Raw genomic sequence first — 14,412 nt, forward strand, 5'->3', positions numbered from 1 at the left:
GAGGAAGGGGGGTATAGGGCTTCAGACATTCGTCACACCGAAGGTGTTCCCATAGCAGGTGACGTCACCGCAACATCGAAGTGACCTATGAAAGGGAAATAGGCTTAAGGGGCAGTCTAGACTTTCAACTTGTTAAATCTTTTCTGACGCCGCTGCGAATATGGGCGGGAGCAGGTAATGATATAACATTTTAGCCGTAGCTCAGCTTCCTATTTTATAGAATACATCTTTAAAATATTATAAAAGTATTTAACGGCTCTGGGTGGGTTGTGCAAGTTTCCAAATGGGAGGGGTTATGTCTCAACGTCATCAAGAGCGCGCGAGCGCACCGACGATGTTGCGTGTTTGCGTCATATCCCGCTGCATTTTGGGTGGAGAGACATTAGCCGAGGAGTCGCGCCATTTTTCTTGTGTGTGTCCCGAAGTAAAATAAAAAAACTGCGTTTGCTGACTGTTTGAATTCCTCTTTCCCTGTTGGTTTAGAAGACAATAACGAGTTATTATTAAAATGGGACGAAAGAAGAAGAAGCAATTGAAGCCCTGGTGCTGGTATCCTTTTCATTTAACAATGCGGCCTGTTCAGTGCCATTACAGGAGCGTGATCGTGAATTTGAGCTCATGCTGTCAGTTTGACACCGCAGTCATATTTATTACATATCAGAAGAAAAACAGAAGCCTGTATATTCCATATTGGTGCAATTTCTTTTCTTAATGATATTCAGTGAATCTTCTTTATTAGGATTAAGGGCGTGTTTTTGACACAATAGCTGTGTCTCATTGTCGCAGTTGACCGCATATCGTGCATCATATGCGCTTTCTGGGTTGTAATCTTCTATAACCTTCTATAATCTCATTATCAGCTCATTTACTTGTTCTTTACACAATGCAGTTCGATCTCAAGCTCTATACATATTTCGTTCTCTTCATCACGTTCTTTCCTCTCCCTCAGTGTGATCCTTAATCAGACTTTAAGGTATTGCAACAGAGATTTCGATGATGAAAAGATTCTCATTCAGCACCAAAAAGCCAAACATTTCAAATGTCATATATGTCACAAGAAGCTGTACACCGGACCTGGATTAGCCATACACTGCATGCAGGTACGGACAGTGGTGATGTGTTTACTGGTACATTTGCTTTGACGTTTGCTATAGGTTGTTGAGCTATTTAATCTGTATTTTAAAGGTGCACAAAGAAACAATAGACTCAGTTCCTAATGCTATACCGGGAAGAACAGACATAGAACTGGAAATCTATGGCATGGAGGGTATTCCAGAAAAAGACGTGCAAGATCGGAGAAGAGTAATTGAGCAAAAGTCACAAGGTATGGTCTTGTAGTGCTTATGCTAAACTAATTTGTGTAGAAAATATTCATAGAATAATTTGTGACAGAAATATAAACTTTTGTTATCTGAGCAGAGAGTCAGAAAAAGAAGCAGAACCAGGATGATTCTGACGAGGACGACGACGATGATGATGATGAAGCTGGACCTTCATCATTTCAGCAGCCTGCTGCTCAGCCTCAGGCTGCTTACATGCCCCCAATGACCCAGGGGGGTATGCATCCTGGTCCTCAGGCCCACGGCATGCCACCCACTGGTTATGGAGGTGTGTATGCCATTAGCTTTAACAGCCTAAGTAGTTTAAATACATCTCAAACAAAAATGTGCCCCATTAATACTTAATTTTTTATATCTCTTACTAAAGGCATGCCACCTATGTTGACTGGCATCCCACCAATGATTCCTGGGATGCCGCCAGTAATGCCAGGAATGCCACCTGGGTAGGTCTTAATTTTCAGTCACTGAAGTTATAATCTGATATATTATATGGTTCAGTGACTTATATTTGGTCCTGTTTTGCATAGAATGATGCCTATGAGAGGAATGATGCCTCCAGGTCCAGCAATGCCTCCGATGATGCCAGGCATGCCACCAGGTCAGTGTTGCTAATAATTATTGGTGACCCATTGCTTAAAGCCCGGTTCATATTAATAATTAACAGTCATTATGTTGATCGTCCAAACCAAACTTAAAGTTTTTATGTTGTTAATAGGGTATTTAAACTAGGCCTGTAGCTATTGAACATTTTAGTAATCGAGTATTCTACCAAAAATTTAATTGAGTAATCAGATAAAATGTGTTTTTGCTTAATTAAAGTGCAATATTAATTATGCAAGAGAAAATAAGACTCCTGGGTCTCTTAAAATGAACAACTAAGTTTCCTTTTTTAGAAAAACTAATATTTTTATTTTTTTTAAATGCATAGAATGCAATGCATACATCAAAAATATGTTTCTCTGTCTGTAATTAAGTGCATTTAAGTGCCATTCAGTTGGGGTTTTAAATAAAGCATTTTCTGAGATGCACATTAAACATATAAAACATTAATTTAATTTATCTTTTAATTATTGAAAATTAAGCGAGCGTAACTTTTTGGTAAACAAAGGGGATTTACTATTAGAAATAACAGCCTACTATAGACCCGGCCAGCTTTATTCACTGAAATATTTATTTGTCATAAAATTATTACTTCATAATTGTATTAGAGTCAGATAATAGAGTCGTGCATTATTTTGAGTGATGACTGCTATTATAAGAGTGACTTGATGGAGCGCAGGAGATGCAGATAACGTGATATTGACCCTTAAGAAACTTTCATTAATGCTGTCACGTATACATATACATATCGCCTTTTAATCCAACACATGAACGCGCAATTATCTCAGATAACTCAATCCAGCGATACTAATCATACACAACAGGTGTGTTCAAAGAACCCAATTAGCCAGATGTTTTATGTTTCAAGTGGACATTTTTGTTTGTCAAAATTTTGGTGCATGAGTAGTTGTTTGTGTAAGAATAGTGATATTGTTATTGATTAAAGCCATTTTTTACATTAGCTTGAGAAGAAGAAAAATATTTTCTTGTTTCTCATTTTCTTGTTTTTAGGAATGCCACCTCTTGTTGCTAGGCCTGGCATGCCTCCAATGGCGCCTGCAGCTGTCACTGCTCCTGGAATGACCAGCAGACCAGCTGTACCCGCCACACAGTCCGCTGCATCCAAACCTCTCTTTCCCAGCGCTGTGCAGGTACTGAATATAGAACCAGACTTATTTGCTGGTTGAGTATGTGTAGCCACTGTTTGTGAATAAATAAAGGATCATGAAAAGAGATATTGGATTTACAGAAACAATCTAAAGTTAGTAGTCATTATATTAGACAAGTTTTTTTTGTCTTTTTATACAGTGCTAGTAAAGGACAATAGCTAGTGTCACAGTAAAATAAGAATTTGTATGTTTAAAGGTCCCATATTGTTGAAGTTGAAATTTCCTAGCTTTTTTCACAATAACGGGTCTAAGAGCTATTTAACTACCATATAAATTTCAAAACAGTCAGTCCACAGTAAAATGCACACAGCCTACTTAAAGTAGACACGAACCGTTGTGACTGCCGTAAAAAGGTCACGTCAGAACTACAGAGTCACCTCCTTCAATCACCACCACAGGCAGCACTGCCCACTGTCCAACTCTCCTTTTGTCAAACCCCCAGACAACATAACGTCCATGCCGTTGCTGAGCATTTGAGCAACAACAGCACTGAAACATGTCAAAAACTTTAACCACGAAACCAGATCTCTATATCATCAGTTTGTTGTTTTACACGCAAAGACATTTTTTCATATACAACATCATGAGATGCTAGAAACATACGGCTGTAAATCTGTAGTCTCGTCCATAAAAACAAAAGACAATATTTTATTGAAACTTTTCAATAAGTGTGTGTTGCAAACACGAGCATTTTTGACAAACGTTTCTGTCCAGTCCATTCGTTTTATCGTGTTTAACCATAGCTGTCATCGGTTTGTTTGTCTGGCAGTGGCAGCAGATATGCGATCATATTTCTAATTTTAGGCTGTATTACGTTGATTCTGGAACCCAACAAGATGATATTTTAAGCTCCTTACGTGGTCGAATCTGTGCTGGTTTGAGTGGGCCACCTCCTGTTTCCCCTTTGTTTTGCTGCCTTCAGCTAGCGCTGTGACATTGGCTGACCCTAGTAACGTGTGGTTGGCCTGGCCGTGCGTCACTCAGAAAACAGGCCAATCAGAAAAGAGGCTCATTAATATTAATTAAACAGGCTAAAATCTACCTGTTCTTAGCAGACCTCCTAAGAAAGATGCTGTAAAAATGAGATTTTTGGTAATTAGACCACAAATATATATTCTTAAGGACATGAAAACCTAAAATAATACTCCAGAAAAGTGTACAGTATGGGACCTTTAAGGTTATAACAATTTGCAGTTGGAGAAGTACCCTTACAGAGATAAGTTATACATTATCTTCCACTAAAATTGTGTTCAATTTGAGGGTGCTGCCCTTACTGACAAGCTGTTCTACACCCAAAGGTGCAGTTTTTGTGAGAATGTATGGTACAGGGTCTGTATCTTCTCTTTCTGTAAAAACAGATCTCGCCACTAAATGGACTAACTGAATAAATTCAAGGTTCAGTTTTCTCAGGGAGTTTAAGGAAACTCTTACTGTTATCCTTTCTCTCTGTGCTTCAGATGGGGACTGGTGTTGCGACCCTCAGCGCAGCCCCTGCAAGTGCAGAAACACAGTCTGCCTCCTCTAAGCCTAAGTTCCCTAGCTCTGCCCAAGTACGCACTAGTTTGTGTGCTTCTCTTTACATTAGCACATGCAGACATGCTTGTCTCTGTCATTTAGTAGATATGCAGATGCATCTAAAGCTATGTTGATATATTTAGTCAGATATTTAGTTTGGTGTTTTTGTTTATTTCTTCATGCATGCATGCATATGCTTTCTGCATGGGGTATGTTAAATATACACTACTTATAATTGTCTTATTAAAAAAAAAATAGTGGCAGAGTTTTTATACTACCTATATTACCCTCTTTGGCATCATAACCAGAAGCTCAAAATTACCGTATTTTGGAAGAACACAGTTATTATAATAGTTATTTTTCTACCAACATCTTTCTAAAACAACCTGCAGGTTACCACAATAGATAAATAAGTATGCGTACCTTAGTGGAAAGATCCAAACTCCACCTCTGAGTCACAGTCATTGGAAGCCTGTGTGTTGCCAGATGTTGAGGGTGGGGGTCCTTTTGCTGTACCAATTTGATGCCCTCATGGACTGCAACATAGTATTCATTAGGGCTGCACGATTAAACAAATGTGTATCTGCACGATATTGGGAAAAAATTACATTGCGATATATATTGCGATTTGATATGAAATCAAATTTTTTATTACAAACAAAAATTGGGTGAGCACTCTTAACCCTTTAACTGCCGCTCGACCAAATGGTTGAGCACATTTTGAGTCACTATATTTTATTGAGAGGAGTACCTAACTTAATTCAAGCTGATTGAGCCATCTCTACCATCTGGTAGAGGTATGTTAAGCCAAAAAAAAATCAACAGCATTTGTCACAACACTTCTTCTTTGATGGATGTCAGAGAGAAAGAAATCACTCCTGCCATGTAAACTGTTTTTGGTGAAATTTTGCAAGGTAAGCATATTTTTTTGACAAATTACACTGTAAGAGCCCTAACTTTACAAAATTATTTTACTTGGTGCCATGAAAAAACTTTAGTATGTTTTCAATAATTTTTCAAAAACGTGCTCAACCAAATGATTGATTTGTCACTTTATGGTAAACGTAGAAAAGCTAAGCTAATGTTTTAAAAATTATGGGACGTGTTGGAAAAAAAATACATTGAGTGTGGTAACTAATGACATAAGGAGATAAGAAATGCAAACAAAAAATGCTTTTTTCTTGGTGGGGCAGTTAAAGGGTTAATTCTCATTTTTAATGATTTAAACATCGACACCATCATGTCAATTGATTAATATGCGTGAGTGAGAGAGAGCAAGACAGCTCTCGTGTTGTTTGAAGACGTTGAGCGTGCGGCTGGGGCTTGCTCTCTCGCGCTTTCTCTCGTGCCCCCTCTCTCATTCTCTCTCTCTCTGCCCTGTCAATCTGACAGGACTTAAAAACACATGCAACTGATAAACTTTCTCTCTATGATAGTTAAGCTGTGCATACAGTTAATGAGTAACGGATCAACTATGACAGCCCTAGTATCTGCATATATTGTAAGTAAAACTGGTTTAGTAGAATTCTGATGGAGCAGCATTTACTAACAAGCTACGCAAAATCACATTTGTAATTGCACGTGATTTAATCACGTGATTATGAAATCAAATAAATAGTTCTGTGATAATGAAAGCTGTTTGCATAGCTTGTCAATGAACTACGGCTCTGTGTAGTAACTCAATTCATTGCGTCAGTTGACTTTCAAATAAATCCTTCTGTGAGATGATGTTGCTTCTAACACAAACTAAGGCACGCAAAATATTTAATAGTTTTCTAAGCAGTCATAAAGTCTATGTTGATTACCATTGCATTATTATATACTTTTGATAAAAATTGGTGTAGTAGAATGTTTACTAGTCACTTTGAATTAATGAAAGCAGTTAAATCTTTTTTTTTATTCAGCAACTGCTATAGGCATTTCCTGGGTTTTTTCTGTGACGTGTATTTAAAGTTTCAGGGCGAGTGTGCCCTCTGGCCTTCGGATGGAGATTTTCTTCTGATCACAGAACCGTTCTTCACTGAAAGCTATGCACGAAAACAGCTTCTGCCTAATCGCGATTTATCACCTTTGCAATTTAATTTTGATTAATAGTGCAGCTCTAGTGCTCATTGACTTAAAAGCAGGGCACCCTCCCACATTCTTAACACACCCTGAGGTGTGCACAATCAATAAGTATAAGAAGCCTTATGAATGCAACCACCATCATTTGAAGTGTCAAACATTTCTGAAATTATTGTATGTTATGGGATGTTTTTCAGTATTGATCTTGCATTGTACATCGTTCAAATACTATAATTATCGTACATCTGGCAACACTGTTTGGACTTTAGAGGTTACATAGATTGTTATGTGACTGGGGAGGACCTTTGCCTTAATTGTGAAATGTTTTGAAAATGTGGCTTTCATTTCAGGCGCAGCAGACTGTATCAGGACCGTCATCAACCACCTCTGATTCTCCTAAGGTGACATTCCCAGCCTACACCCAGCCTTCCTCCACTCCCTCTGTTGCTGCCTCCTCCAGCACTGTGGCCAAGCCCCCTGCCACAGTCACAAGTAAGCCAGCCACCCTCACCACCTTGAGTGCTACCAGTAAGTTGATGCACCCTGATGAGGATATCTCACTGGTGAGTGTTTGAGTTTTGCTCTAACTACTTTATTTGACAGTAAGTAATTGTGAATGCATTAACTGGTATTATGAAATATTGCTGAAGCACAATTGAAAGCGTTATCTGATGTTATGAGAATACATGCTGTCCAAAGTATGTTCTTGTTACTGCATCGTGTCTGATTTCATTGTCATTGTCTTGGCCCCGATTCAGGAAGAGAGACGGGCTCAGCTGCCTAGGTACCAGAGGCTAATCCCTCGGCCTGGGCAGACTGCAGCAGCTGCTGCCTCGGCTCCCCCTGGTGGAGCAGTGGGAGGAATGATACCTGCCCAGCAGGTTATACCTCCTCAGCAGCCTGGAATGAGGCATCCCATACATGGTAAGATTATGTCTGTAGATATTATAATTTCAGTTTAAGGGTTAAATTGGTTAAATTTAATTTTTTTTTACTTATTATTGGTATTTTAAATATGCATTTTGAAAAAAAAAAATTATCAAGAGTTTATATATTGATCTCAGTAATGCACAACAAAATAAAATGCTTGATTTTCCATAAAACAGACTTTCTATATTTATAAATGAATTTCAAATAAAATTTTAAACCCACCATTTAAAAGCACCTCTTTATTTGCTTTATGCCATTTTTTTTACCATCACACTTATGTTGGTGATCTCATTAAAGGGAAGGACATTTACAAATCAACTATAAACAGTTCGCAGTTGGAAAGTGAAGCATTCAGCTAATCAAAAATTTTGTGACATTTTTAATTAAAGCAATAAGCACACAGAAGATGTGGCTTACATTGGTTTTAGAACATTGTTGTACTCTTCTGTGGAATGCAGGGGCTTTGTTATGCAGATGTAATCAGAGGTGTTTACAAGTATTTGACAGTAATTTTCCAGTCATAATCAAGGACCGGAACGGTCTGTTTTATAGATCATCTCTCAATGCAATAATCACTTGTTGACATTAAAAATAATGGAATTTTAAATCATCGAGTATGGTAGGCCTAACTGGTTAGGTGTTTAGTCACTATATGTATTTTTGCTTTCAGGTCAGTATGGGGGTCCTCCACAGGGCATGCCTGCTTATATGGGTGGTGGCATGCCTCCTTATGGACAGAGTGCCCCAATGGTGCCCCCTTACCAAGCTGGCCCACCTGGGCCTCCCATGGGCATAAGGCCACCTGTAATGTCTCCAGGCAGCCGATACTGAAACAGCGCTGTCGTCCCACTAGGTTTGGAGGTTAAACCTTTTCTCATCTTGTGCTTTTAATGTAGCCAAACCAATGAGCTCTAAACCCACTGCTGAAGAAAAACTGCATACTGGACATTTGAGATATGTAATATCACACAAGAGTTTTGGATTCTGCCCTTAAATAAAGACAAAGAAGATAACCGCAGTATCAATGTTACAGTTGATACATGTATTGCTTTTCTTTCTATTGTTTTTCATTCAGGTTGTACAAGTACAGTATATTAGACAAAGGTTCATAATATATTGAAGCCGCTGGCCTAACAGTATCTCCATACTCAAGGCAAGTTCCCAGTAAGATTTCTGCTTTTATCTTAGTAGTGAAGCCCTCACAGCACCATACTGTGCTGTTGGACTTTACGTCCCCAACATCAGCTTGGTGAGGGCTTCAGATTACTGTTGTCATGTTGTTGTTTGTTTTGTTTTATTTTTTTTTACTGTGTGCATCCATTTATTCAGGGTTTAAATAGCACAAGGGTAAATGTGTCTCTGTTTTTTTTTTTTTTCTTTCTTCGCTATATGTATTGTAATAAAACATACTTAATTAGATTTTTTTTTTTCTTCTTGATTTTGTTTTTGTGTGAGTGTGTTTCCTGAACAGTGGAGTCTTCAGGCAGGTTGGTTTTTTTGATAAAGCCATAATGACATTACAGATACACTCGCTCTGGCAATAACAAGTTTGTTCTGGAATGTTCATAAAGGTATTCAGTGTTAACCCCATTAAAAGTCATTTATAGTAAAAGAAAAAAAAAAGTAAACCTGTAATCACTCCTTAATATTTTTAACTGTTAAATTACACATTTTTGCTTGATAACCTAGTTGCATGAATGATCTGTCCAGAAGTTGGATTTAAAATGCACCACACATTTGTCTGTGATATGCTTGATTGATGTTTCTCAGTTACCAGTATTAAATTGGTACAATGGCTTGGAAGCATTTCCTGGTCTGCAGGTAAGAGCCACTGTGAGTTACATTGTAAAGGATCTGATCTTATTGCATGTTTTTGTATTTCATGTTCTTTTCTTTTTCTCATGGAATTAATTTACCAGAAACAGTTTTAGCATTTGGGGAAAAGCAGGAAGAATGAACTCTAAAGATATTTAACCAGCTAAGTGTTTGCCAGAAAGTCACGCCACTTAACATCTGTGTACACATCTGTCAAGACTTAATGCCCTTAAATCAGGGGTTTGCTGTCTTACAGAGTTTAGTTTTAACCATATTTCAACACACCATAACCATGTGATGTAACATTGGTATTAACGATTGTCAAAATTACAGATGTGCTACTTGATTTCCCACCATAGGTTTTCATCTTTCCTTCCCAATTTGGTGTTATTTGGAAAAAAACAAGTTCTATATTTATTGCTAAGTCAGAGCATAAATTCAGTGCTGAAAAGTACTGTGAGGATTTATTGCAGAAAAGTTTTTTTTGTTTGTACTGTGATGTTACAAATGTGAAATAAACCTCTGTATTCTAATTTGACTGTTTCATTGCTTGGATATTAATATCCAATATACAGTACTAGTTTAAGTTTGAGTTTTCTACAAATTCCAGAACTTATAAAGAGCAAGATGTCTGCTAAGCTTTTTTTTTTCTTATGAGACCACAATTTCGCTTCTAATCCCAAGCCTTCATGGACAATATCTTTTTCATTTAGTGATGCCATTTCTAGTTTTGTTAAATTACAAAATGTTAAATTAGCTGTGTTAATCTTGTCATCAAAATCTGTTTAACCAAAGCTATTACTACTTCTGGATCATTTAGAATACCCAAATTGATAACAGTTTCGCACACTTTTATTTTATAATGCAGCTTGAGGTGCTGATTGAGATGCATTTCCATTTCCAGTCTTGATTTAAGCTTTTATACAATAGGCACTGTTTGGAGATGGGATTTTAAAAATAACACAGATGATTTCCAGACCACTAGAAATGTCTATAAAAATCTAGTGCTTCTGCAGCCCTAAAAGTATGTTAAATATTTAAAAAGGAAAAAAAAACTATCCGATTGACCTGTTATAAACATTCATGAGAACACACTTACAAGAAACCACATTTTACACTCAAAACATTCTCTGTGGTTTCCCTTACCTCTTGCACTTCAAAACACCACCCCTTACAAAGGTGAAGTTGAAAACATTTTGAAACATTAAAATCTTCTCAACAGGGAATCCGAATGGTATTTATTTTCAATTTCCCACACTCATGAATTTAAAAATGATCAACAGCAGACTCGTTAGAACTTGGTTCTGTCCATTTTCCAGTTTGTGGCCAAAAGTGAAGAGAATAGCTGTTGTGATCAAAAACAAAGGAAAGTAAATAATGATAACTGATTACATTGTAGCCAGTGAATGCTTTATTTTCTGTGAGCTTTTTGTTGTTATTATTAATAATAATGTTATCATTACATGATATGCTGGAGTTTGTCTTCCTTGCCAAAATATATATTTTTCTTTGTTTTAATCACTTAAACCAAATTGAGTGCATTTTTCTTACCATACTACCATACTTACCATTTGTTTTCTTTTGGTATATATGTATATATAGATATATATATATATATATATATATATATATATATATATATATATATATATATATATATTCTAGATTAAATACATGTAAAGTAAAATGTTTCGAGTGTTTTTTTTTTTTTTTTTTTTTTTTGGTTTTCATTTTGATGATTAGAGCTTACAGCTCATGTAAGTCAAACATCCAGTATTTGAGTTTCATTAACCCTAAAACTGTATTCTGGACAAATTTGGGCAAAATAATTTTGATTTATTTTTAAAAAATACTTCCCTTGATCTGAGCGGTACAAGACTTGGTTACTTTTCCTAAGTTTGCCTCCTGAACACACACAAATGTTTTTGACTCAATTCTACAATGTTAAGTGGGTGAAAAAAAAAAACTCCTTAATCTTGTATTTGGGTCAAAAATGGGCACCCATAGAAATGAATGGGAAAAACTGTAATTTAAGAGCATTCTTGTTTTTTTGTAAAAATAAATTAATAGATCCAATACAATGCATATCTAACATACACACAAATGAAGGGCTGATCCTGTACAACGTTCTCATCATGGCAAAAACTCACACTCATACACACACACACACAAACAATGCATTCAATGAGCCTATGACACAGCTGGGCTAATGTCTGACCATGTTTTTTGGTATGATCCAATCATCCACCTGGCTCATCACCCTCTCTCTCTCTCTCTCTCTCTCTCACACACACACTCACAGACACACACCCCCACTCACACTCACTCACACACACAGACACACACACACACAATGATCTACATTAGAGCATAATTTACATAGAAAATATGGTACTTTTTGAGGTAAATAAATTAAAAAATTTAAAAAAAAGCACCATAAATGGATAGACAAAACTTTATCGAAGACAGTGATATAACATTTATAATAAATAAAAAATAGGATCACACCTGAGTCCTCTGTGCCCACATTTGTCCACAATTACAGGATTAAGGGCTATAAAGTGAATACGGTTTGAGGGTTAAGGGGGTCATTTGATGCTATTTAAATTTTTCCTTTTTCTCTGTGGAAATATTTGTGTAATGTCGCCCAAATATTCGCACAAAGAAGGTGTGGTTTCAGTAACCGCAGTTAGTGTTGAAGCAGCCATGTCAGGGAGATGCTGTGTGTATTTATGCAACGCTTTATTTGGCCTGCCGAAAGTAGATGAATTTAGGAACCTTTAAGATGACTTACAACAGAACAGCAACGCATTTTATGGACGACATTTGTGAACCTAGGAGAGGAGGTAATTCTGTTCCCATTGTGGGCTTGAACTGATGGTAAAACTAAGGACATTATTAACTTTTTCATTTATTTTGAAAAGATTAAACTCGCGATTATGGAAAGTGGTGTTACATTTTGCTTGCGGTATTCGGCCAATCACAATGCACTGGGTCAGTTGGCCAATCAAGGCAGACTGCACTTGTCGGAAGGAGGGACTTTGTAGAAAATGACTTGTTTGAGAGAGGTAGGGCATAGTCTACAATAATGTACAATATTTGAAAAATGAGTTTTTTGAACATTGAAGCATGTTGACATTGTTACACCAAAAACAAAAAAAATTATCTTTAAAAAAAAAGTGTCATATGACCCCTTTAAATGACCATCCCAACAGTATAAATTCTGGGTATTTCTTGTTCTTTGCAATAATGGGGAAGACTGTTGACTTGCCAATGGTCCAAAAGACCATCTAAATCATTGACACCTTCCACAAAGAGGGTAAGTCACAGAAGGTCATTACCGAAATGGGTGGCTGTTTATAGAGTGCTGTATCAAAACATATTAAATGCAAAGTTGACTGGAAGGAAGAAATTGGGAAAAGGTGCACAAGCAACATGGATGATTGCAAGCTTGAGAATACTGTCAAGCAAAGCCAAATTCAAACACCTGGGAGAGCTTCAAAAGGACTGGACTGAAGCTGGAATCAGTGCATCAAGAGTCACCACACACAGACGTCACTTCCACTTCTGAAACAGAAACAAAGTCAGAAGCATCTTAACTGGCCTGAGGAAAAAAAGAACTGGACTGTTACTCAGTGGTCCGAAGTCCTCTTTTCAGATAAAAGTACATTTTGCATTTCATATGGAAATCAAGGTCTGGAGGAAGACGAGAGAAGCACAGAATCCAAGCTGCTTCAAATCCAGTGTGAAGTTTCTGAAGTCAGTAATGTTTTGGTCCAATTATCTATTGTGTTTTACCAAGTCCAAAGTCAATGCAGCCATCTACCAGGAGATTCTGGAGCACTTTATGGAGATGTTAATTTTATTTTACAGCATGACTTCAGCACCTGTCCACTTCCAAGTAGTTTGCTGACCAAGATATTACTGTTCTTGATTGGCCAGCTGACACTCCTGACCTGAACCCTGTATGGATCTATGGGATATTTTCAAGAGAAAGATGAGAAACGGTTGACCCAACAATACAGATGAGCTGAAAGCTCAGCAGCAGGCTGATCGCTTTCATGCCACACCTCACTGATGCTGGAATTTTTGCTAAAGGAGCCCGACCAATTATTGAGTGCATAAAATGCACATGGGTGGTGTTAGCGCAGTGGATAAGACACATGCCTTTGGTATAAGAGTCCAGGGTTCAAATCCACTGTGAGACACCAATGTGTCCCCGAGCAAGACACTTAACCCCTAGTTGCTCCAGAGGCTTGCGACCTCTGACATATATAGCAATTGTAAGTCACTTTGGATAAAAGCATCAGCTAAATGAATAAATGAAATGTAAAAGAACATACTTTAAAGAACATTTTTTTTTTTTTTTTTTTTGCAATATACTAATATTCTGAGATACTGGATTTTTTTTACTTTCATAAACTAATCTCTAAACAAAAAAACAAAAAAAAACTTTTGAAATGTTTAATGAATCAAAAATCTATGAAAGTTTCACAATATTACAAAAAAATGATTTTTTTTTCTTTTTTTAAGATGCACCTGTAATTCCAAGGCTCTAGTCTATAGGCAAGGTAAGTTTATTTATATAGCACATTTCATACACAATGGTAATTCAAAGTGCTTTACATTAAAGAAAGTAAAATAATTTAAAAAATAATCACAACAATAAAACAAAGAATTTTAAAACTTTTATTTTAAAAGTTATTCAAAAAATTTATTTAAAATGACTCCCCTTGTTTTGTGTGAACCCTTGGTATTTATAACTAACTTGATCCTAATGATCTGAGTGGGCTGTTTGGTTTATATAATAATATATATTATATTTATAGAGTGGTGCTTAGAGCTGAAGATCTTTGCCCAAACCCGATGGGACCTGACCATTAGGAACCTAGGTGTGCTATTTGATAGCAAATCAATATAAAACTGCATTTTTCCATCTCATAAATATTTCTAAATTACGGCCTATGCTCTCAATGTCA

General features: G+C 36.8%; 1 protein-coding gene across 4 annotated transcripts; it reads left to right on the forward strand.

The window, feature by feature from the left end:
- The first annotated feature begins 346 nt into the window (after positions 1 to 346).
- znf207b (zinc finger protein 207, b) lies at positions 347 to 9,966 on the forward strand. 4 transcript variants are annotated; one of them, XM_026263137.1, is made up of 12 exons: positions 347 to 549; positions 974 to 1,100; positions 1,186 to 1,324; positions 1,420 to 1,608; positions 1,708 to 1,783; positions 1,868 to 1,938; positions 2,952 to 3,091; positions 4,567 to 4,659; positions 7,039 to 7,251; positions 7,447 to 7,612; positions 8,289 to 8,479; positions 8,694 to 9,966. In XM_026263137.1, exons 1-11 carry the CDS (start codon positions 509 to 511, stop codon positions 8,447 to 8,449), a joined length of 1,416 nt encoding a protein of 471 aa, XP_026118922.1. In that variant the 5' UTR covers positions 347 to 508; the 3' UTR covers positions 8,450 to 8,479; positions 8,694 to 9,966. The 4 variants fall into 4 exon arrangements, with proteins under 4 accessions (XP_026118922.1, XP_026118912.1, XP_026118904.1 ...); XM_026263127.1 differs by having other exon boundaries at positions 8,289 to 8,471; XM_026263119.1 differs by having other exon boundaries at positions 8,289 to 9,966.
- Positions 9,967 to 14,412: the final 4,446 nt, after the last annotated feature.

Source organism: Carassius auratus, chromosome 6 (assembly GCF_003368295.1).
Source record: "Carassius auratus strain Wakin chromosome 6, ASM336829v1, whole genome shotgun sequence".
In the NCBI taxonomy this organism is placed as follows: Eukaryota; Metazoa; Chordata; class Actinopteri; order Cypriniformes; family Cyprinidae; genus Carassius; species Carassius auratus.